Source organism: Agelaius phoeniceus, chromosome Z (assembly GCF_051311805.1).
Source record: "Agelaius phoeniceus isolate bAgePho1 chromosome Z, bAgePho1.hap1, whole genome shotgun sequence".
Taxonomy (NCBI): Eukaryota; Metazoa; Chordata; class Aves; order Passeriformes; family Icteridae; genus Agelaius; species Agelaius phoeniceus.
This window is the reverse complement of record NC_135303.1, coordinates 86,160,260-86,186,717: the sequence shown is the minus strand read 5'-3', so window position 1 is coordinate 86,186,717 and position 26,458 is coordinate 86,160,260. Positions and strand designations below refer to the sequence as shown.

At 38.9% G+C, this 26,458-nt stretch overlaps 1 protein-coding gene across 13 annotated transcripts in view; it reads right to left on the bottom strand.

Annotated features, from left to right (window-relative positions):
• LOC129133239 (ubiquitin-associated protein 2) overlaps positions 1 to 26,458 on the bottom strand; it is a 284,552-nt gene that overhangs the window by 227,549 nt on the left and 30,545 nt on the right. For 10 of the 13 annotated variants that reach the window (XM_077172311.1, XM_077172310.1, XM_077172314.1 and 7 more), the window contains exons 5-11: positions 25,385 to 25,538; positions 23,610 to 23,687; positions 13,715 to 13,769; positions 12,455 to 12,558; positions 6,384 to 6,436; positions 1,792 to 1,859; positions 522 to 711 (exon numbers count right to left, since the gene is read on the bottom strand). In XM_077172311.1, coding sequence (XP_077028426.1) covers positions 522 to 711; positions 1,792 to 1,859; positions 6,384 to 6,436; positions 12,455 to 12,558; positions 13,715 to 13,769; positions 23,610 to 23,687; positions 25,385 to 25,538 — 702 coding nt within the window. The other 3 variants (XM_077172322.1, XM_077172323.1, XM_077172317.1) reach the window with 3 other exon arrangements.

The window sequence follows — 26,458 nt, the reverse complement described above, 5'->3', positions numbered from 1 at the left end:
ATTTCCACTACTGTAATCACAATAATACTAACTTATTTGAACCTATGCATCTTAAAATATCATAGACTTACTAATAGTTGGACCAATTTTTAGAGAATAAACACCTCATCTCACACCCTCAAAACTGACTCAGAAATAGGCATGCTTCCACAAGAAGAAGTTGACTATGTGGCTTGGAAATAACACATCCATTTTCTGGCCTAGAACTCTTAACTATAAACAAATTATTTCATCCTATATCAGCAAGCAATGAGCACATCTGCTCTCTAATCAAAAATTAATATAACTGCTTCATGCAAATGCAGAAATAACCAACCAGCAAAAATGAAAAAAGTAATTTTTGGTGGCAGGGGGGGAGAGGGCTGAAAGTAAAAACTTATATTCTTCATTTTAATTTTTTTCAACAAATACCAAAACACTTCATGAAATGACCAGCACTGGAAAAGTTGTTTAACCTGAAATATTTACTCATGAACAACATTTAGAAAACAAAATATTTAGAAAGCACAGGATAGTTTTACCAGACTTTGAGGAGAGTAAGAGTTTACAGCACTGGAGCTGCCTGTTCCTGATGCCATCTGGGTGCTGTGCTGAGAATTTGTGAATACTAAGGCTTGGCCAAAGGTCTGCTGCTGAGGAGACTCAAATGAGTTGCCTTCTGTCTCTTGGGTAGATGTCACCGGCTTTTGAAGCAGTGTCACCAAATCAATGCTGAAAGACAAAGTGAAACTTGGCTGGAATTAATGAACAGTGATTAAACTTCAGTGACACTGGGGAAAGCACTAGCAATACTAAAGCTGCCATCCCAGCAACAGAATTATTACTGATTAGCAGTCTCTTCAGATGTTTTTTGTCTACCATACAAGAGAGAGAGAAGGGATCTTTTTGCCACTAGGTAACAAACAAAAAAATCCCACCCCAATTTGAGTGGATGAACTAAAACATTTTCTAACAGTCTGAGGGACATCCACTGGAAGAACAGAACAAAAAACACATGAATATACTACCTTTAAGAAAGAAAGAAATATAAATTATACACCACATAACACCATGCCTCATACAAATCACATCCATATTATATAGAAACTTTTGCTGCAGTACAGCAGAATCAGGACATTTGGAACCATTAGCCTATCTAGGTTTCAGATCTCATGCTATCCAACTACCAAAGCGTTCACTATGCTTTTATGTGCTCTTCAGGAACATAAAGCTACTGGAAGCAGCTGATTCCACAACACCACCAGCAAGGCATTTGAAGACAAAGGCAAGCAAAGGAAGGCAGCAACTGACCTATTTTTGGTTCTTGATCTTAACCCTCTATCATCAGTAAAGGCTTGTAACTGTGATGTTGACCTTCCAAAAAGGAATTCACCTTTTTGTCAATGCAAACTTTCATTTAACACATCTGCCAAAGCACTACATTCTGAACACTTCTTGCATCTACAAAGAGAGGCTTTCCCATTTTCTGGACACTAAAGCCAGAGCTTCCCTTTTAACAGCAAAAAAATTTTTCTTCCCAGCTACTTTTCTTTCTGTCTGTAAGCAGTCTTGATGCAGAAGATGTGTTATGCTCACACATTTGGTAAGTTTGTCTCCACTTTTACAGTCAGAAATACATAACTCAGGAAGACACAGAAACAACAATTTGCAAGCAGGGCTTTTTCAATTTTTAGATGAGTTTGACCAATCTCTGAGAGAGTTTTTATTCAAAATTTTATGTGTGCAAGCTAACATTGCCTAATCAAGGAGAAGGTTTATAAAGTATAGGGAAAACATGGAAGAAGAGCTTACCTTTGCCCAGGAGTCACATGATTTTCAGCTGGAACAGAAGATGCAGTGAAGACTTTTGTTTCAGAAAGCTGAAAAAGAGATGGGGTAAGAATCTCATATGTTCACATTTCCCTCCTGCAACATCTGCATAAATTCCACTTTGGTCATGCACTTTCAATATAAAAGTAAAGTCAAACTACCATTACAAACAGCTACTCTGAAGCTCTGCTTAAAAAGACAAAAACATGTAGTCAAACTCCAGTAAAATCTTCTCTACAAAATCAAGTACCTATTTAATTAGAGGGTTGGGTTAGGAAATTTGACCTACTGACAACACACACCAGCATAGAACTGTACACCAATGTAACTACAGCAGCTTGGGAAACAGTTTAACTGAAATACACCAGTAGAAAGTAATTAATGTAACAGCCATTCTACCATCAACGTGCAGACAATTTATGACACTACAGAGTAACTCTGACAAATCTTATTGCACAAGCCTAACACATTGCACTGCTCCCACTCATTCCATGTATCCTTGCATCTGACATTTCAGCTCCCACCACCAGCAGATGCAGGTAAGTACAGGTAAGTTCAGTGAACCAGCATTCATGGTTCCTTCTTGGCAGCTCTGTTAGGAGAGGCAATAACGTCTTTAACTGAGTGCTCTGAGAGCACGAGCTGGGAAACCTGTAATAAAATGAGAGCCATGCTGACACTCATGTAATAAGTCAGACCACCCACAGAGGAAAGCTGCACTGTTTTCACCATGCTGTTAAAATACAGAGAGATACTCGCACAGGCACCTGGGGAAGTGGAGCTGGTTGGGACTTTGGGGGAAAAGAAGGGGTTGTTTTTTTGCCATGTGGTTGAATTTTTTAATACTTTTTGTCATTTAAAAAGTAGTTGTTGAACAGCTACAACGTCCTAGGGCTAATTTGATTCTACTGACAGGAGTACTTGCAAACCAGAATAGATCTTAAGCCAGTACAGGTTAGGTTTAGCAACACAGAGCTAGGCGTGTACAATGTTTGTATTTTAAATTTACTTTTCACAAAATCATCCTTAATTCCTTTAGTAGCCTTGTCTTTGACTGAAGAATAACTGACCTATTCAAAGAACACCTTTCAAATCGGCCATTTGATACAGCTCTTCTAGAAATTATGCATTTTTAACTGCATACATCTCTAGCAGTTTAAAGGACACCACAGACATGAGCCGATTTCATTTGCCATCCCACAGGCAGCTCTACTGAGAGCATGTGATTCCTGAACATGGACATCTGATAGGGGTCTCCTTGAATTAAGAAGGGCACAGAAGAGCTGACTGGGAGCAAATCACCACTCAGAGGCAGAGTAGAGATATCTCACATATTCTCCCAGCACCCTCTCGCAAGGAGCACATGAGACCATGAAGAAATCAGTCCTAACACAGTTCCTCCCTCCATTTCTTACCCTTCCCTTGCTGCCAACACAATGCACTTTAATCCCTCATTTCTGGATCACTTGTCCTGAGATGAATGCTGACAGCCCACAACTGTGTGTACTAACCAAAACAAAGAAAGAACATTCCACTTAAGTACATTTCAGTTGAAAAGGCTGTTCCTCTATTGTCCAGCACTTTCCGAATGATGTGTTTTATTTTAGAGCAATGTGTACTGTACTTGGGTACATAATACTTGGGGTATTATGATATTCCTGCATTACATGGCCCAAGGAGGTCAGCTAATGGCACAAGCAGCACTCTATGGTCTGCAATCCCTTGGTTAAACATTAAATTCTTTGTAATGTCAACAGTTTCTTACACTCACATAACCAAGAAAAGACTAATCAGGGACAAACACTGATGAACCCCAAAAATTCAGCAAATTAAGGAGACTGAGGATGTTTGTGACAATGCAAATGCATGCTTGATGTGTGAGAGAATAAATGCTCTCTATAGATGAACCAGCATGCAAACAGCAGTCTCCAGCTACCAGCTCAGTTACACTGAGGTTTACACTACAACCTGTGGCAAACTCACTGCCAAAAGGTCCAATCAAGCACTTAATTCAGTACTCTGCAGGGATTATGGCATTCGTAAAAACACATATTTCGAGCTGTGGCAGCTGAAAAGTTTTATTACCAGATGTATTTAGTAGTTCTCAGAAGTAGAATTTTCAGCTCTTAATCAAGCCATTATGCTTGCTGCACACTACACTCACAAATCTTTCACTGAGGCTCTGGCATTTTCCCAGAACTGAACGAATGGTTGTGAGCCATTTGTCGGTGTTGGCCTCACAGGGGTATGTCCTCCATCTGCAGTGAAATGCCCATGCTTCCCAGCTCCTGTTCCTATGATAAAATCATTCTCCAATCACCAAACAGACAACGCACTTGACAACTGGTTATCAGCTCCTAAAGGAGTACAGGAATGGTAAGGAGAAGAGGAAAATATACTCCAGCATCCTCAGAGAAACTCAACATCAACAAATCAGAATTAAAAAAAAGCTTATTACTGTTTTGGTATGATGTAGTGAGGGTAAAGAAATTAAAACAACTTCTCATGCTGCTTCCAGGTAAAGAAACCACTTCCAACAAAACACACTCCTTTTTTTTCCTTTCCTTTTTTGAAAATAAGTGTTGCTGGGGTTTCAAATAAAAACAGAACATGTTTGCCATTACCCACTTTCCAGCAATTTGTATTTATCTATTTCTTTCCTTTGGAACAGTTGCTGTAGTTAAACTTTACTTTCTTTTAAGAGCAAAACCCAGAGCCATCTAAAGTACCTCAATATTTGTCTAGTCCTTCATTGTTAATACCCTGAATATCCCTTTAACAAAACAAAACCTCCTATTTTCACTGCAAGCACTTTCCATTCTGTTTAACAGCACCTTGACAACCTATTACACCTGCTTAATACTCACTGCAAAAGATAAGGACCAGACAGGACTATTAGGTCACAAAGACCTAATTCTTCTTGGGTCAAACAATGTTAAATTTCACTCACTTGCTCATAACTTGTATCTGACTAGAGAACACCACATTTAAACAGAAATATTCTTTAGAAAAACACCCAGTCTTTCCCTGCAGACAGTAAATATATCAGCTTTCTTGGTTCTTTTAATCAATAGTCATGCCCCTAGAACTGTTTGTTACACACTTAAATGCACAGATCCATCTTCCAGACACAGGTTCATACTACACCTCTGCTAGACCAAAACCAGAGTCCATCATACACACCTAAAGTAACCCTTTCAGATTCCCTAAACTAAAATCTCCCTTCTCAAGGATCTTTGATCAGATATTTTCAGCTATTATACACAATTTTTCATCTGTAAAAGTAATTAGAAATTGGATTTGGTACTTAAGAATCAAGTTCAGGAACATCCACATACAGAAACATAACTCAAGAATGACTAAGAGATGGGGAAGAGTGCCAACAGGCAAAAATAGTACAATAGGAGCTTTTTTAACACAGCATCAGCTCATATGGAGCTGCTCTTTTTTCATCATTCACTACAATCCTGGAAACTTTTTGAGTTGCTGTTTTCCAGACACCAGGCCCTTGTTCTGAAGGTGTGTCTTTATTCCTATAAAACAAATGGATACTTGGCTATAATAAAGTATTTTTCATTGGAACAGTTCAAATCTTGCAGAGGTCCAAATCTCACCACGATCAGCTCACTTTCAAAGGCTATACCAATATATTTTGTATTTTACAAACATTTTATTAAGCAATTACTTTAGTTTTATTTCCCAATCATTGATCAAGGCACTAGATGGCATCTGGCCTCAGACTGGGAGGACTAATAGCCTTCCTATAAAAGCCCACATTCAGTAAGGGTCTTTCTGTAACAGATCTGCCAAAATTTTCAAGGCAGATTTCAATACATAAAATGTTTTGTGGTAGAATGCGATTACTCTTAGAACAAAAGGTATAACATATTTTTCCCTTTTTTTTTTTTGCGCATGTTTTGGGCGAATGTATCTGCCTCTTGACATTTCATTCACTCTTTCTGAATATCAGCAGACTATTAACTTTCTCCTAGGTTATAGGGATTTTTCCAGGATCCAAAATTAATAAAAATTAACAATGGGCTAGAGATTTCAAAATTCATTTGCAAATTATTCAGCTCTAGTAACTAATTAAAACAAATTCTATCTCTAGTCATCATTGCTCAACACCCATCCCTTACAACAAACGCTGTATTGTACCCGCATCAAACAGGGGTGAGAATAGCTCATAGATTTCCACCATTCTTAGCCCTTAGTCCACCTCTAGCACACACTCAGGAAACTAAAGACAGGTTTAAAATATGTCAGCTTTTGATGACATTAACTGATACAGAAAACCTAGGAATTTAAGAATTTCTTTCAATTCTCTCAAAAGATACATCCCTATCATTAGGTAAGGATGGAGTTTCCATATCAGTTACATGAAGCATTCACACATTTCAAGGACAAACACTGACATTCCACCTTGCAGGAGGAGGCAAAAGGGATGACTTATTTTCATTCTACTGAAAATAAACTTGAAATAATGGATTACTTCAAATATTTAGTTTTTGAAAACAACACAAACTCTGAAGAGAATAAATAATCAATTGGTATATCCAGCCAGTTGCACTTACGTCTTCATTCCAGTCTTCTGCTGTCCATTCTTCTATTGAGTTCTTCCATGCTCCTATTATAACAGAGGAAGGGAAAAAAAAAAACAGGAACAAGTTAAAGGCACAACACCGTGTTTCAATCCTTCTGCTTTACAAGCAATCCCGTTTTCATTATCAGTGGAACATAAAGCAAGGAGATGGAGGTTGGAAACATATTTGGAAACATGGTTGTAAGCTCTAGGAAACTAGTCTGCAGAATTAAAATTCTGGGAGGGGAATAATTAATCCCAAACATTGGAAGAACTTCCTCTTATGGGTCCAACGGCAGTGAGAGGTTACTCAACCCTCCCACAGGATCCTCCAGCTTCACACACAAATTCATACAGAACAAAACACAACCACCAACACCTGCTCCAAGACCCACAATCCTACTTTCAACACATTCAATTTCAAGACCCAAGCTATGCCTGTGAAGACTACTTTCCAACCTGTTAATTCACTCCTCAGAGTAGCACAACTCCAAGTCCTTTCCCTGAGAGAGCAACTTATTTTAGAACACAAACAATTCTTATGATGGTAGCAGGACAATCTTTAAATTTCCATCCACTGTAGGAAAAAACGCTTCCTGTAACTTGTGGCAGACTGGATTTGGCAAACTCTGGAGCACAGTGAAGCATGCAGAAATAGGAAAACCACAGAAACCAATCTTATGGATGCAAAAACCCAACCCCTTCCATAGGAAACAGCAGGTACAGACATGCAAGAGCAATAAATGGACTGAAGGCCTTGACCACCGGCAGCACTACAGGGAAGGTTATTCCAACAACAACCAGAGCCTTTGTGTAAACTGTGCAACCACGAGCAAAGAAAACACCAGCACCAAAGATAGCGCCGCCGGCACCCTGGATCAAGTACAAAGCAAAGAGACTGCTGCTTCAATCATAACCTTTCATTTAACCAGGAACTGGTCTGAGACACATTAATTCAGAAACAAGCCCCCCAAAAACAGCATCAAAGCCAGCTGGTACAAATGCCAGAACTGCAATGGTGCTTCCTCCATACCCCACGACACCACAGCAGGTTTGGCAGAGGAGGGTTGAGCGGCGCCAGTCCTGTCAGGCAAAAGGGCTGACCATGGAGGTTACACACAGTGGGGGGAAGAGAGGGGAACTATACCTTGGAATCCAAAATTATTTGGCAGGTCCTGAGCAAGGTAACATCCGCTCTGTGTGGGCTCTGTGGAGCAATACAGAGTTGCCTGAAGTATCTCATGCTCACATTTTAGCAAACGGCTTCTACCCAGGGATGATGTTTTTACGAATAATCATACCCTACAGCAAAACTACTACAATGCCTCAAATTTCTAGAGTAATCCACACATTTCAACAGTAATTTTGAAAAGGAGGAAAAGCCCAATGAGCAGCAGTTTTTAGAGGAACAGTTGATTTTCTTTCCCTTCCTCTGACCAGCACAGAAACCCTTCCCCCAGTATTTCTTCTTTGAAGAAGAAATCAAAGTATTTGCCCTGCTTGTATTTATCTCCCATAAGCCAGTGCCTGTCTCTAGAAGACAAGTTTTGCACTGACACCAGAACACTAAAACAGAACTTTGAGTCTGATAAAATAAACACTAGAAGAGCTCAGGTACATCAAGTCAGACTCTTGTGTATTTTCCACCATCTTTGGGAGACCAAACCTACTCAAAATAATACTTGTGATGTTTTCCTGACATTAAATTTAAACAACTGTCTGTTGTTCCCTCTTATAAAGCTAGTCCTGAGGGTTTATTCTTTTAAATGCTGTGTACAGCCTTTCACCCTTTTATTAGTTTATCCAAGCTGCCAAGTTTATTAGTGTCATTTACTAACACTCTTCCTTTCCCAACTCAATCATTCCACTCTCAGTTATTTTAGTACTCTTCTCTGCACTAAATTCAGTTTCTGAATGTCTTTCTCCTATTGATCTAAGTCAGATCTTGCCACAGGACCATCAATTTCTTTTTAGTCCAAAATCCACCCTGGCATTACTGCAACTCATGCATCCTCTTCCCAATCTTTCCCCCAAGCTTTGCAAAGCATTACAATTCAAGAGTTTTCTGTTTTCCATCAAAATTATGTTTTGTGTTTTCTAGGATCCTTATCATACAAGCTTCAACCTAGGTGGTTATTTGTGACCCTTTCCTCTTTTTCTTTAAGTGCAGTTTAGAAAGTTATCAACCCAATAAAACCAGAATACATCTTTTGATGATTCTTCAGCTATGTTCCTCCAATTATCCTCTCTCCCTGTCACACTCCTTAATTTTTACAATTTCTTTGAATAAACATCGATATTAGCCCCAAAATAAATTTAACTCGGTCTATGCCAAACTTATGTACTAGTTCTTTCCTTCTGGATTTGCATTCTAGAAACACCTGAATGTTTCCTTAAAATGTTCCTTCTGACTTTAACAGCAGATATTGAAAAAACAAACCAAACACAAAACTCCCAGAAAACAAAAACCCAAACACCAACTTCCTTGTACCTTCCAAAGAATACAACTGTCCCTCTTGAAAGTTGCTCTTCAATTTATTTCTTATTTCTAGTCATTCTTCAGTTTCAGAGTAATTTAAGGCTGTTCATAACTAAGGTAACAAAGGAAGTTTTCCATGAAACTTACGAAACTCTATCAAACTAGTGACGTGAGTAAATTACCAGAACACAAGGCCATTTTTACAACAAACTTTGAGAAGTGAGCACCTCTGATACAATTTATGCTTAAGAACTGCTGTGATTTGCACTCATTTTCTCCCACTGCCCTGTACATTACAAAAAAGATGAGAGAAATGATGCTGCTCAGGTTTATTTCATTTTGGAGAATGACTAGTAATTTTGTTTCTCTTCATCTGTCCCTTCCCTTTGCCTTTCATCTGTATATTATTTCTATATAAATTAGAATGCGGGAAAATTGATGCTGTATTATTTGGAATACAATTAGATATAATGTTATGAACTATTAAAGACTTGCCCTTCAGTCTGTATTTCAGCCAACACTAAATTTTACCTTCACAGAACTAGCTAGCTTTTCTACTGGATTACACAATGGTGCACTTAGAAAGGCTATTCAAGTTATCATGAGGCCTCTGGCATCTGCAATAATTCAGGGCATGAGGTTCTAGAGCACTTTCAGAGTACACATGACAGAAACTACATTTTGGAAACAAACACTATATTATTTTTTATGAAAATGCTCATTTCCCCAGCAGTGGCTAAAGAAAGAAATGCTTAGTACATAACTCAGAATGTCACAAAGAGTTTTTATTGGTATTATGTCTCCAGAAAATATTTTGGTAAGCAAAGACCTCTTATTTCTCTAGGCAGTTACCCAGTTACTGCCTCTTTAATGTAACTGCAGATGAAAGACACTAGTTTTCCAAGTAGATAGCAGGAGCTAATATTTTTTACCTTCTTTTGAGATTAAATAATAAATGGGACTGGGTAATGAGGAATAAAGAGAGAAATTTCCTTGCTGTCCTTCCTGTATAAACTCTTACCTGACATCTATAAAGCCCACTGCAAGCTGGGCATACACATATAGTTCCCACATTCAAAACTTTAGTCGACTCCCCACTGGGAACTCAACTGGGTCATTGATTTGTAATTAACAAAACATCATGTGAATTTAGGAGAAGGAACCTGAAAATTAATATTTGGGATTGACAAGTCAATTCATCCTCAACTTTACGCAACCTACCTCCATCCCCATACCTTGTCTGACACTGTCTTCCCCAGCACTGCTTCCATGTTCCTTCCCAGCAGTCTCTTCTGCTGTAAAATTATCACCCCAGCTGCAGCTTCCTCTAAAAACCCTCAAGATGCTTTCCATCAAAAGGCTGAAAGTGCTACCCACTTGGACAACTGATGTTTCAATTTTAAAGCATATTTTTTCTGAAGTGATTCCTTTTGGCCCAAACACTTCTTTCAGACATTCCTAGAGCTTGTCTACAACACCATAAAAGAAAGCATTCTTTAGAGACATTGCTGTTTTGTCACTTACTGTACCTTTTTCATTTGAAAGTAAATTAAGATTAGCAACAAAAAGGTACTTAACACCCAACAAGAACATTCACATTTACCTAGTTTACTTTAATTTTCTGCCAACCAAGTAATTTTGCAGGAACTCCCTTACAATGACACCCACTCATTCATACCTCAAAGATTCATTCGTCTGACAAGGCCAGTGAAAATTCTCAAATGCCTTCTCACACCTTCTTCCTACAATGCTTCCCAAATTTCCATGCATGCCTTAAGCTGTGTTATTGAAGTCCAGTGCAGTTGTTGGTGACATGTACACAGCAAATATGCGCTTGACATCCAAACAGAAATTCCACACATCAAAACTCTAAACTTCCACCACTCTTCAGGAGCACATCTCTCATGATGACACATTCATACTGTTAGAGGGATCTGTTTACCCACACCAAACCACTCTTATTCCTAGGCAGATTGCTTCCATTACTTAACACTGAGTAAGAAGGACAAAGAGGCTCTTCCTCTGCCTACAAGGACAGAGGCTGCTGTAACAGAGTCACATGAAGGCTACTCTGAGCAGGGAGGGTCTCAGAACACTTGAGTTCATTTTGGAAGTAGAGCACAAGTCATAAGTAAGCTATATCCTTACACCTGCATCAGTAGTAACAAACCAGTGATGCTCTACCTCTGGGTCCAATCTCCCAGTACCTTGAACCTCGCTAATAGGTAGCAAACAATAATGTAACAATCTCCAAAGGAATTTTCAAGACATTAAGTACCTTCTTATTTGAAAAACTAATGTGAGTGAAAACAAAAGGTAATTTTTTACAGCACCAAGTAATTTAAGAAGTAATTCCTTAGAGAGATACCTATTTGGCAAGAATGCTCCCATTAACAACCACTAATATACTCAAAGCCACTCTTCCACACTAGTTGAGAAGGCAATCAGAGTGACAAGACAGCTGCTTAATAAGCCTCCCTAAACTTTGAGCCTGTTGTTGTCTTCTCTAGTTAAGTGGAAAATGGCTTGTAAGACATTTAGAAAGCTGCATCTCAAGTGGCTCACAGTAGAGCTCAAGAGAGCACACTGTGCCCTGCAGGATCAGCTTCCACACCTGACACAGGAGTTGATAAAAAAATCACCTGAGTAAGCTTTACCAATGAAGAGATCAGAAGAGTTACCCATTGCTGCAGTTAAAAGAAAAACACTCAGTGGCTCCCAAATGAGGACAAAAACATACATGACTTTCTCCATTCTAACACATGGTTTACTTTGCCTTCATCTTCTATCACAGAACACAGGAAGCAACAAGGTATCCTGTTTTTCCCATCACAGATAAGCAGGCCACCCTCACTTCTGAATCACCATGAGACCACTGGCAAATGGTTCCTTTCCAAGCTATGTCAGTCTCTTGCCTTTAGCTGGAAGTGTGTACTTCTCACTTGAAACTTCATACAGAAACACACATCTGCCTTGATCTTCAGACAGGTCAATGGCTTTTTGGCTTCAATTCAAGTGCCTACTCATGCTTTAGTTAATAATTTTTCTCTTCAGAAGTCGCAGATCTTGGAACTCTCCTCCATTCAGAGACTCTCATCCTTACATTTCTGCATTGTGCAGATTGGGCTTCCAAAGCCATCCCAGTGTCACTGAGTGAATCATACTTGTAAACTTTTTCTTTTCTTTTTCTTCTTAGATATTCACATCACAGGCCTAAAGCCTGTGGACCAATCAATTTTAGGAGGACTTATGCTCCTTAGCTACATTCAGTGAGATCTTAAGCAGTATTAAGATATCTAAACATTTCTTTATAAACAAGGTTCTTCCAGTGACTCTTCAAATTCCTTTGTCCCCCAAGGGTCTACTGGTACTATAACAAAAGAATTGCAAAATGCCTCCCTTCATTCTCACCAGAGAGACACAGGCTCTGCACAACAGCAGAACTAAACTTAAAAATCATCTAGTATCTGTGTCACAAAAGATGTATACAAATTTTCAGAAGTGAACAGTAACAGAATGGTTATTTTAGCTGCAATATGCTACAGGTCTTCATTCCAATCCTTCCACTTCTTGAAGCATCTTACCAGTTCCATCATCTGCATCATTCTGACCAGTCTCCCAGATCTCTGACTTTGTTCCAAAGCCATCAGTGGCAGAAGACTCCGTATAGTCTGCAGGATTAAATGTCCTAGAGTTTTGAAAGTTAAGAAATGGAAGAGAACACATGGGTCATTCAGTGAGCATAAGTGTCATAATTTTTAGCTGAAGTTGTATTAGACTTAACATCTTGATTTCCACATAAGTTATCTTGACAGCTTTTACTTAAAAAAAAAAAATCTTCTATGAGCAGACAGAGATAAAAAGGGAGAAAAGAGAATAAGAGAAAAAAGTTAAGAGACTGATTAACAAAATTCCTGTAGAAAACTGAACCAAATAAATTCCTGAAAAAACACTTAACAGCATCCGAATTCCTCCCGGTGTTATAAAGCATTAGTTTATACACACAATATAAGAATCTCTCAACATGTGAGTTTTTCAGCAGGTGGTTGACTGATAAGTGACCAGTATCATGTCCTTTCAGAGCACCAGTAAGATTATTTCAAAGTGCTCTGCTGACACGAATGCCAAAAATACACAGATGCAGCTAAAAGGTGAAAAAGCATTATTGCAGAAAAACCTCTTTTCAGTTCATCATCTGCAAGTATGAACAAGAAGAATTATTAGAGAAGTAGAACATGACTCCAGTTCATCATAACATTACTGATGTTGCATGAAGTGTCATTAAAGGCAAACACTGAGTGAAAGTAGTGGAGGCTACATTTCTATAAGCCAAGTTATTCCAACAAAATTGAGAGCAAATTTTTAAGCTGCTGAATAACTTCTTCTGACTCTGTTTTAAGGTCCATATGAGTCCAAACAGCTAAAACATGAAACCTCAAAAACAGAACGAAGTTTAGAATTGCCACTTTCATATTCTAAATATGTTCACTGCACATTCTACATTACACTGAAATAAATCTGGTTTAAAATTTACCTAAGACTATATGTAGCACACAACTTTCAGACTCCAAGGCACTATGTGGCTGCTACTGATAGCAGGCTCTCCAAGTCTGAGATACTAACACTGAACAGACATACATTAGGATTCTACAAGTGTGCCTAGTTAGAAACACTAGTTTAAGACAAAAATATTCTATTCATTACCTAAGAGATTTTTCAATTTTTGCATCTATATTGGTTTATCAAACATATAGGAATATCCATACATACAGTGGCAACATTGTCAATAAATATTGCCACTGTGTTTGATCCTTGCCAAAATCTGTGCTCTGCATGTTTCTTACCCCATGCCTTGGGCTGAAAACCTCCCCGCTCCTCTCCCTCTGCCACGTCCAAACCCTAGGAGAGAAAACACCATTTAACAGCAACAGCAGAGGAGCCACCAGTCACTAGTCTGTCACATTAAAGAATGCCACAGTTGAACAAAACTACCATAGTTGAAGTTAAATATAGTTTACTTCCCAAATTCCCACATCAAATTTGCTTCCCTAAAACACTCAAATCAGCCTTGGTTCATCTAAGACCCGACATTTCAGTAGGATCTTCAATTACCTGCCATCTTTTCTGTGTCGTGAAGTAGCTCCAAGTGCCATTAAGAGAAATTACCTAAAGACTCATCCCAAACACTTGCTATTGCCAACTTATTAGACTTACTGTTCAAAATTTTCTCTGTATTGTTTCATTCTTGCCTAAGATGCTCTAAACTCCCAGCCTCCCTGAATATCCTGACCTCCCAAGCAATTCTCTGTCACTCCTTATCTGTGAGGAAAAAGTTGAAATACTCCATTTGTTTCCTTCTCTGACTCTGAACACCTGTCCACCCTCCTGTGCTTTTGCCAATCTCTGATCACACATTCCTTCTGCCTCACCCTTCATCACAGTTACTGACAGGAAAATACCCAAATCAAATAACTCATCTTCCTTGCTATCATCCACTAAAATATTCATTTGTTTTAACAAAAACAAGTACTTGTTTTCTCAAATTTTGATTACCAGCCTCAGTTCATGAGCTTCTTGATACAATTAAGAGCTTAATTTTTGCACATGGTATATTATCAACAAGGCATGAAAAATTTTGTGCTATTCAAGAATACACAAAGCAAATGTCTACAAAAAGTGTAACTAAATATTTCTTATATGCAATATACTTCTGCATAGATTTCTTCCCCACTTTTTTCAGGGTTTTATGTAAGGCTTACCCAGTTTGTTCAGGTTTTTTTGAGGAAGAGTGAGAATATTATTTTGTATTACAACAACAGAAGGAGGTCAAGAGCTGCACTCAGAACAAAACCATGTTTATTTTAATGACAAAATTATGTGGCAATTTTAAGTCACCAAGCAACTGCAAGCTTACCAGAGCACACAAAAATGATAATCCTAAATCACCAAAGCACTGATGCCCATAGATCAGAACTACCCATGATGGGATGTTAAAAGTTGGATCAGAATTACTTCTTACTTTCAGGAGACCACACAAGCTGAGCAAGAGCAGTACCTCCAGGACATGGTAACACCAGTTTATCAAATTCTACTTTAATGACTTTCTGTCTCCTGTTCTCACTACTTATTATTCCCCTTACCCAAGTTCACTGTTTTAGTGACAAAATACATTTCTGGACCTACTTTTTCAAGATTTCTTAGAGGCATCAAAGTAGAGAAAAGATTCCCATCTAGCAAGACACAGCATTTTGTTGGGATAAGAACATAGAATAGCATAAGTCTGACACTGACCAGCTCTGTTATGTCTACATTATCTTCCCTTCTTTGCTCTCTTTTCACAAATGGCTGGAGAGAAGGCAGACAGAGGTTATGAAAGAAGCAACAACTGCTGTAACCTGGCATTTGCCACCCTTCTTTACTGAGCCCATGTGTTTTTTGCCATAAACAGTGCCCCAAACCCCACTGTACCCAACTGCCTCCAACTTGTCCACTGAACCTTGTTGCTCAGCCTACCTACTCTTCTGCTATCCTCTGACAAAATCAGAGCACTCTGGATTACCTTTCTGCCCAGTAAGTTTTCTTAAGAGCAGAACCAGCTACACAAGTTTACCTGGGAATATGGTAGGGGCCATCATGTAATAAAATTACTTTCAATTGCTACTTTCAATAGAGCATTAAACACCATTTACAGAAATTGTGCAGAAGCAAGATCAACAGTTTTCTGACAGCCTGAGGTACAAGTCCAACTGGGAGCTGCAAAACACAGAAACAGTCAACCAGAAACAGTTTTGAGCAAGACAGACATAAGGTACAGAGAGATAACTGAAATAGCTGTCACGAAAGAAGAAATAGATTTTACAAGAGGAGCTAAGTCACCCCAGTATCTCAAGTGCAAAGACCTGAAGGAACAACCTTAGCACACTAAAGAGAAGGTGATATTTTAGCAAGTCAGGCATACATAAGATATATGCCCATAATGGGCACAATAAACTACTGACTAAAAACATCAATAAGCAACAGTTTTATAAATTGCAAAAAAGCAAAAATGCTGCTCCTGATGTTCCATGCACATTCTTAGAGTACGAGCCAGCAAGGCATTTTTTATACCAGATCACTTTGAAAGATAATTCTGAACTTGAATTTCAAGTGGATTCCTTTAACTTCTTAATGCTGTGTCAGTCAAAACTGGAATTAAGTTTTATCAACAAACACAAAAGAACCTTTCTAATAAAGGCAAAAGGGAGTATCAAATTACTAAATTCAAAGTTAGAAAACACATGAAAAACTAACTCAAAATATGGGACAGTGAATGTTCACCACTGCAATACCGCCTAACTCAGACACTAGATTTCATACATCATGGTCACTAGTGCAAGATGCCAATGGAAAGGGCTAATATTCTCTTTGACACAACCAGACCACTAGTAAATCCTTAAATTCTCATGCCAAGAAACCTACTTTTCTCAGCTGTCTAAATTTAAAAATGGCCTTAAAACAGAAGGTACAGTCTTTTAAGACAAAGAAGTTAGTCACAAAACAACTGTGAATGCCTACAGGGTATCTACAAACTTTTTATGCTTTTTAACAGTGACTAAAGAGTCAGTGAGCAAATAAAGCTTTCAGAATTCACAGCAGGAACCCAAATACTAAGCATGCAATCCCACAGTAATTTAAACCCATTTAAATTAGAACTACTACAACTGTGGTCTTCCTCACTGGTGATCATAAGCTCTGCTCTTTTGTGCACTGACAGTTTTGCACTTTCCAGCAAGTGAGCACTGAACAACTACCAGGAAACAGTATTTGTTCACTTTTGGATCAGCTCTCCAAATCAGTTGCCACCTTGATAAATGCCAGAAAACCTTTGCACCAAGCTACCAAAAAACCCTGCTGTCTACAGTGACCATGTTGCCTGCCTCTTCTTTTTTGGGAGTTAGTTTGTCTGTCACCTACCACCTCACACTTTCCAAGTCCCTTAACTTCCAGGAGGATCTGCTCCAGGATCTTGCCAGGCACAGATGTGAGACTGCCTGACCTCTAGTTCCCCAGGTCTGCCTTCCTTCCCTTTTTAAAATAGAGGTTATGCTTCCCTTTTTTTCATCAGTGGGAACTCAAATATGATGGATGGTGGCTTAGCCACTTCCTCTTTCACTTCCCTGGGGAGCCACAGATGTATCTTGTCAGGCCCCACAGACATGTGCACTTTCAGATTCCTCAAAAGTCTCAAACCTGATCCTCTCCTACAGTTGATCATTATTCATTCTCCCAGCCCCTGCCTTTACCTTCTATAATTCATATGATTTGAAATCTTGTGGGAAAAGACCAAGCCAAAAAAAGTCATTAAGTGCCTCCAGCTTCTCCATGTCCCAGTTAGCCAGGTCTCCCATTTTCTTATAGAGAGAGCCCAAATTTTCCCTTGTCTTCCTTTTATCACCGGCAATAAACTTTAGCATTTCAAACCAGAACCCTAGCTGCTCAGACAATCTCACCTCTCTCTTCCTCCCAGGCTACATTTATTTGCTTCCTCCTTCTCTGGGCTTTGTTTTTGTGTTTGAGTTTGTCCAGGAGCTCCTTTTCATCCATGCGGTTGGGGAAGTTTTGTCTTTCTTTTGGTTGGGATGCACTGCTCCCAAACTTGGAAGAAGGAATCCTTAAATATTAACATGCTTTCCTGGGCCCCACTTCCCTCTGGGGTTCTACCCCATGGCACTCTACCAAACAGATCCTTGAAGAGGCCAAAGTCTGCTCTCCTGAAGGCTATGGCAGTGAGCTAGTTGTGTGTCCTCATCACTGTACCAAAGATCTCAACCTCTACCATTTCAGTCACTGCAGCCTAGGCTGCCTTTGACCTTCACAATCCTCACCAGCCCCACAAGCCCTAGGCTCCAAACACACACTGCCAGCTCCTGACAGCTTTTCATCTGTAAGAAGTCCAAAGTCCTTCTCTGCAGGGCTGCTCTCAAGGAGTTCTTCTCCCCAGTCTGTATTTATGCCTGGGATTGCTCTGACTCGAGTGCAGCATCTTGAACTTTATCTTGTTAAACCTCATGAGATTCCCATGGGCCCACTCCTCAAGCTTGTCCAGGTCCCTTCAGATGACATCCCATCCTTCAGGTGTGTCAATTGCACTTCTCAGCTTAGTATCATCTGCAAATTTGCTGAGGGTGCACTCAATGTCATTCTGTCAGTGATAAAGATATTAATGTAAGAGCAACATTCCAAGATAGAGCCCTGAGGGACATGACCTGTCACCAGGTTCCATCTGGACATAGAACCATTGGCCACAACTACCTGGATGCATCCAACTAACTGAATGAAGCCAATTCTTTATCCACCAAAAAGTTCACCTTTCAAATCCCTCTCTCTCCAGTGTAGAGATAAGGATGTCATGTATGACCATGTCAAAGGCCTTACAGAAGTCCAGATAGATGATACCAGCCCTTCCCTGTTGACTGTTACGATCACTCCATCACAGAAGGACACCGGATTGGTCAGGCACAACTTGCCCTTTATGAAGCCAGGATAACCAAAGACGCTTATCCCCTTCCCTGACAGATGGAACACATCAGTCCCTGGAAGACCAGGTTTCTCAAAGAGAGTCCCCTGGTCAAAGAAGTGAAATCCCCTGCTGTGGCACAAGGCCTATAACCACCTGCTGATTCTCCAAATACAACTGGCTCTTTTGACCCCCTTTGTTTTTGACTGGGAGGATGGATGAAAAAAACCACCTGCAAAAACTAGCTGCTCCAGAGTGCCTTATGGCTAAACCCAGGGCTCTGTAATCCCCCTTGATGCTGTTCAGACTGCTCCTGGCTGTACCCCTTGTGCCTCCATGAAACAACAGCAGGAAGTAACAGTCAGTGGACTGCAAGAAGCCTGGTAGTCTCGGTGACATCTCTGATAAGAGCCCCTGGTAAGCAGTGCACCTCTCTAGAAAGCACATGTCACCAAAGGGGTGCCTCTGTACCTCTCAGAGGAACCTCCTACTACTGTCAATTGCTGCGTTACTCTTTGCATTTTTCTCCTCCTGAATGAATTCTAGAAAGGTCAGCACTTATATCCAACCCAGGCAGGTGGCAAGTTTTTCTGTTTTCACTAAAACATACTAGGAGTTCAAAACACTCATCACAACCACTTCTCCACTCTGGTACCATCCATGCATGGCAAGAATTGCTCTCCACATTCACAACATTTCTTCCCCCAAAGAAAATGCACACTTCACGGCAGCACGAGAAAGGTGTGTAGAGAAGCTCAACTCAGATGGGACTAGCCCATTAAATTAACAACCTATTCTGCAGAAAATCACATCTGCTGAGCTTGTAGACCTAAATCCTTCCACTGCAACACAGGTGCTTTATTTAAAAATTCAGATTTTCAGGGTTTAAATTAGAGGAAGTTACTTCAAGGTTAAGAAATGGCCTGAAGAACAGCTGCAAGAAAAAGGAAATGCAGACTGGAAGGGCAAACAACACTCTAAATTTGTGCTTATTTCTGACCACACAGTAACTGAACTGCCTCATCTCTGCTCTGGCAGTGCCATCCTGCCAGCAGAACCAAGCTGACAGAGGCTTATTAAGCCTTAAGAGATAAGGAGGCAAAGTGCAGAAACTTTATATTCTAGGTACTCCATATTACCAAAACAAACACCCAGGTTGGATTTAATAATTCAAATTACTTTTGTCTTTATTAGTCACCATAAAGCCAGAAGCAATTAATCAGTTTTATATACTGCATTTACTCTAGAAAGCATTTTTACAATTCATGCTGAAAACTTTCAACTCTAAAATTACATTTAAAGGAAAACAGGTGACTTGTTACATCTAAACTATGATAATCTCAAAAAAAAAAAAGTACATGACAGTTTCTTAACTAATGCAGAATGAGGCACATCAAAACTAAGCAAACTTCAAATTCTGACTTCCAGAAGGTCTGCTCCACTTTCATGTTTTATAAAAAACCAACATTCTCCTTAGTTCTGGCAAAAAAAATCCAAGATATATCCTGTGCCAACTGGGCTAAGCTTTTAAACATAGGGAATGTTTATACAAGCAATTCTGGATACAGAAGTTCAATTTGTTCAAGGATAGCATACTTCTTATGTTAAAAACAATGAAAAGAGATAAAGAATACAAACTGGACTATAATCAGATATCTATGAGAACGATAAGATGTTTTATTTTCCTATACAGCTGGCAGACAAAACAAGAGTTGGAATTAAAACACAGCAATTTTCCTTTCATTTTTATATCTGTTTTGTAGGAAAAAAATCCCTGGCAGAACCCACATTTATGGAATGCTCATGTTGTTTTGGAATAATGAAGTAAAGAGATAAACAGAAGCACAAGCAACAAATCTATCTTGCCTTTGTAAACCAGGAGAATTACTATACCTGAGTTTATAACAATTTCTATGTTGAATCAAAAAAAAAACCCCAAAAGCCCACCTACCTGTTATTCCTTTATAAGCCATGGTCAATTAGATATCCAGGGAAGAGCACATGAACTGAAATCACAGTGTAGTTTCTTTGGATGTTTTCCTGATCTTCAACTATTTGTGGCTTTGACTTCCTTAGTCAAAAATAATTTACATACAACAAAGTCTTTGGTGGTTTTTCTTTTTCTTGACTGTGGTTCTTTTTTAGGATGAAATTTTCAAGTCTTTTTATGTATACATTTCCTGCACCACATTATCTTACTGAAAGGAGTTCCTTAGATTCACTTCATGTATGAAGAACCAACTCTTTAGGTTCATCTTGAAGCTGTAACCTGCTGATCTCATTTAATATTCTCTCTTTTGCATACTTGTTTAGCATGGGGGCATCACCTGATGCCCCCACAGAAGTTTAACAGAGCTCCACCATACATGCGCACAGTCCTCTCTCGCAGGCAGAAAAATCCTACACTTGCTCCTAACACCCCATAACTGCAGACTTCCCAGTACCTTCAAAAGCCTTCTAGCCCTACACCCTTTTTTTCCTCTCTGCATCCTTTTCAATATGAAGAAGAGGAACTGGGATAATCAGACCCGCACTTAAAATTGAAGATGCAAGAAGCCTAAAAAACAGCAGCTTAAAAATAACCTGTGCTTGTAAAGTTTGTCAACTTGTATACAACACTGCAGGTGATTAAAATGCAAATAAGAAAATGTTTCTATAGCTGATAATCCTAACACATAAGCATCTGCGCCTCCTTAATTTCTTCAGGAGATTCCATTCTAGACAGTCGCAAATCCTTGCTCAACTAACAAATATAATCACTTTGATGCAATTACTGCTCATCACCATTACAGTATTTCTTACATTTAAATTAAGCTCATGCAAGAAATTTGGTTCTAAAAAGAAGCACAGATGAGGAGGCATCTTAAAACAAGACATTCCCTGACTTCAATACAAAGTTTACACCCTTAGTTTAACAAGCAAAGATTTAGCTTAGAGCAATTATAGCTGAGACGTGTCCTGTTACACACGCTGTGATATATTTTTACATTCTGTTAATCAGTCAATAATTTGTATATGTTTCAAACCCCTGATGCCCTGCATACCAGCACACAGTGGTGTTTGCATTCTGCTTACCTACGACCCTATGAAGTTACAAGGAACATGACACGGTCATTAATGGAAGATCTACTGTCAGATTAAACTAGTGCCTTACACACCAAATGTAAAATATTCAGTATAAAGGTTTTTCCCTCTCAGTAAACGGCACACTATCACCTCTGTGTCAATCTCGTTTTAGCTATTTTCAGTTGCTTATCATTTCTTTAAATTATGTTTTTGTACTGTGAAGGAGTAATACATGTGATGGCCCAGCAAATCTCCTAGAAGGCAGCCAGTAAGATAACTCTTGCCTGAGAAGGTAGCTTAAAATAGAGTGTGTTGTTCAGATAATTAACTGACACCTTATTTCATATCCAGTGCCTAGATTTCTACACACACACTGCATGAGACATTTCTAAAAATGGGTTCTGTGGTGACTACCAGCAATCTGTTTACTTTCAGCTGAAGTGTGTTATCTCTCATTTCACTATTCTGTGTAACAGAAAAGAAAGACTACAGAATAAATTGGCAGGAAGCTTTTTATTATTATTTCTACTAATATCCAAAAAAAGAAGACCGCATATCCCTGAAATGTAAGAACCGAATTACACAGATTTCTAAAACTTCCTGAGGATTCCAAGGGTTTGCACTGTAAAATTAATCAGGTATTTCCTACCATGGAATACACACACTTGTAATATAATGATCCTGTAACTGGCCAACAGGTTTATCACAGACACTTCATTAATATACTTTGCTCACAGTACAGTCTAAAATATTTAGTAGAGACATATAGTAATACTATGTATACGAAGACAGCGAATAGAAACTCTATTTTTCTATTAGAAACTCAAAGTTTCTATTTCTTCAGTTAGGTCAGTTTGATCTGATTATGAAGTTTGAGATATACGATATTCATCTAGAAAACTACAGCTTTGACAACAAAAGCAGTGTATGGTTTGTAAGGTTAAAGCAAAAACCACTGCATTTGAAATTAATATCTAAGTTTTACTGAACCATTATTAAAAAGTCCTACTTTTAAAATTATAATTTGAAAATAAAGGATTATTTTATAAAATAAGTAACTGCAAGACTTACATTCTATCTAATGAAAGTGTAAACTGTTAACATACCAAAAATCATAGCTGTGACCTATACCACACCTTGTCCTGCAGAGCTACTTCTCTGCACACACCATTGGGTTTTTGCTGATTCACAGGCACTCTCACACACAAACCTTTGGAAGTTACTTCTTTGCATCTTTGTACACCTTTGTACACCTTCAAGATGCAGATCTGGAGAGAATGAAGGTGGATGCGCCTGTCTCTGAATGCCTTGTTACCCGACATTCCAAAGAGAAAGGAGTCCTTTGAAGGCAGAATTTTTCTTGAGTCAGACAGTACTTACTAAGTACATTAGTTCTGCTATACATTTCATCAATTTAGCTTATTTAATACACTCGTCCACCCATAATCTGCACCATACATGGATTATTTATTTTCATTCCTCCAACTTTAAGGAAAAACAAGCCTCTATCCACTGCAACCAGTGAAAATCCAATTCAAATACATAACACCTGATTCCACATCCAATCCATTATCCCACCTCTTCTACATGACAGGATTGGAGCTGTACCTACAACTCCACAGTATTCCTTCTCCACAGTTCTCATCAGCTCTTCTGTGTCGAATTCCTTTTCATAGCAAAATGTCTCTAAGGTGGCTTGTTCTTTCTCTGATTGGCTACCAAAAGCAGAAGGCAAGCCTGACAACCAGAGACACCGCAAAGAAATGCTACAAGAAAAGGTACACCAAATCCTTCCCCAAGAGCCATACAGATGGAATCTTGTGCTCTCCTGCTGCTGAAGTACATCTTGAGGAACCCTGAGTGAGCACAGTCCCACTCACAGGAGGCTGGCATGAGTCAGTCTGGGAAAACAGCTCTCCATAGCCAGTGCACAGCTGCCTGCCACACAGGAAATTACCATGGAAGTGATCTCTGTCAATTTTTTTTAAGTTGTTCCAAGACCAAGAAATTATAAAGGGTAAGGGAATGGGATGTACCCAAGCACAAGGTGGCTGAAGTGCATATGGAATCAAAGGATAAACAAAAAATGCTTAAGAAGCATTTGAAGAAACAAATGGGAGAGTTCCTTTTCAGGACATGAAAGCAGAGCCAGTCCCACAACAATGCCACCATCTCACCTCTCCCACGGCCACGTTTCCCACGGTCTGAAGGCCTGTCTCCTTGATTGTTGTCCACTCCATTCTCTTCAGCTCTAACTGTGTGGAGAGAGGACAGCTTAAGAGAAGCGTTAGAGATTGCTACTTGAGACAATACAGCCATTTGCTAACCCGAAACCTTCAAAACAGAAGGCAAAATTTTCAAGTGGGATGGTCAAAAGATCTCAATTACCCCTCTTCTTTGAGGCCTCGCTAGAAGCAAGTTATGTTTCCTTGTTTCCTTTGTACTGGACAATCAGGAAGCAAAATATAAGAAGGAAAAGTCCATCAGGAGACAAACCTCTACAAGTCCCATGTTTTGCAGCCTACACTATTTAATGAGATAGGAAATACAGCTGCCTTATTCTGTGTTTCCTAGATAATGCACTGGTTGACAACAGTGAAAAAATAAAGGATAACCAGTAACACCAACTCTTCTCCTTTTTGCCCATACTGCATCCCTGTTGAAGCATGGAAACCGATTTCTCCTCTGTATTTAAAGCAGAGGGATGATGACTGGGTAAAAAAGGTCTGCAACCTAAGTGGTTTGTGGTAAACTCCCGACAAGGTGCTTTGAAATACAGCTGGCTACTTGAAGGAGAAAAAAAAAAAAAACAATAAAACTGGCCTCTTGAAACACTGCTGAGACTTTGTACTGCATTTCTCCTAATGGCAACAATAAAACCAAAAATGCTTGGACATAAAGTTGAGAAGAAAATAACAAGATTTGGTAACCATCTGAAATTTCTTTAATTCCAGTTTACAAAAAGAAAAAGGAAGCATCTGTCTCTGGTAAAAAAAAATTACCCTTTGCTTTCATTTTGATTGATCTAATTTATACTTTTCTAAGTCCAGCTCCATGTTTTACTAACATTTTTTCATCTTGACTTTATCCTACAAAAATTCACAACATCTATAGTGGCACAATAGTTGAATATCTTCCAATTATGAATAACATGAGTTGGCTAATATTGTAAATGTTTTTCCTGCTTATAAGTGCAAAGCTAAACATATTGTATCCATTCTGATTTCTTTTCTCATTTATCAGTGTGGCAAACAGCCAATACAGACAATGCGCACAGCTTAGAGAATGCTGACAAAACTTAGATAAAAAAAGCAACATGTATCCATCCAATCATGATCTATTGTGACTCTCTCTAACTTGGAAACATCAGTTTGCTTTTGTACAATGTATTATTGCAAATGTAGCAAAGTTTTCAATGTTTCAACTAACAATGTATTTTCTCTGTTGCAGAAACTCACCTTCGGTTGATTTATGTGAGAAATATATTTAGAGATTAATAATCATCCCAGTGTTTTCATTCCCCTTATGAGAAGATGAGAACATCTTCAGGTTCTCCCACTCATAAAAGGAGATGGAGTCAAAGCTGGATAATTTTTTCGTTAAAAGAAACAAAAAAGTGTATCAGCTGTGCAGCGACATACTTGTTCTCATGCAGACTTACAAAGAGTCAATTCTAAAACTTACATGAAGAACAGCAAATTGTACAAGATCAATTCATCAAACAAGAACAGAGACTTATGTTACACTGAGTGTCTCTGAACAAGTACAGACCATCCCAAAACCAAGTCACATAGACAGACCAAGCATACCTGTGGCACAAACAAGTTATGATCCCTTCAACGCTGAGCTATAGTCGGACGGACTTTGCTCCATTAAGCACTCGCTCTTAGCTCAGTCAGTTGCAGCTGCAAGAAAAGCGTCTCAATCTTTAAAAATTAAGCCCCATACATACACTCTCGTCCACGGCTGCCTCCTCTTCCCCGTCTGTTGGAACTTCCCCTTCCGCGACTCACTTCTCTGTCCCCTCGTTTCTCTCTGTTCTCTTTGTTTTCTGAACCTTCCTTTCCAAGGCTTTTCTTCTTTCCCCCTACAGTCTCCCAAGAAGTCTATTTGGGTAGAATAGAATTAGACACAAAAGTCAAAAAGGAGGAGACACCTCTTAATGCACACTTTCTACCCCACACCCCTCCAGTTCATGGAAAAAACCCAGGTTTTTGCATAATGTCACAAATGCAAACTACACTGATATAAATGGAAAGACAGGCTGTATTTTTGCAAAGAGATGAGAAAAAAAAACATTTTTTAAGTTTGATTGTCTTAGGGAATATGAGAACCCCAAATATTTCTGGCTATAATAGCCTTTTACTAGTTCAAGGAAGACTGGAACTATTGTAACACAGAACATCTGCAAAGCACGCAACAGTTTTCCTCTCAAATACATCCATAAATCTAGCATGGGAACACGAACAAAGCTATCTTTTTCTCCCAGGGAAATGAAAAAGAAAAAAGCCAAAAAACCCTTGTAAGTATCATTGAACAAAAGATTGATGAGACTAAGTATCTGTCCTAAGAGGGGGAAAAAAAAACCCAAACAGAAAAGAAAAACTTTTCATCCAGGCATACTAGAATTTAAGCCCCAGAAGACAGAATGGCAAAACAACAGCTTGGGAGAACTGATGATAAGCCAGACCATCCACTCTTAACAGCTATAGACCATCAAACACAGCAAAACACAGGAAAAGCTATGTCTAAACAAGACACAGGATCAAGGTCCAAATATCAGGCTTCTGTTTTAATTTTAAACTCAGTTTCAAAATAAATTCAAGGTGTTATAAGCTCCATAGGAGTATCTCTAGGAGTTGAAAATAAAATGACTAAAACACTTGCCAAGAATAGCTCAGCAACTCATATATTATGCAATTCCATGGTTAGTCTATTAAGCCATAGCTGAAAAAGCAAGTAAGAATAAGAAAAGGTATTATTTGCAAATCATTAAGATGGCAGGGAGGTTTACATGTATGGCCCC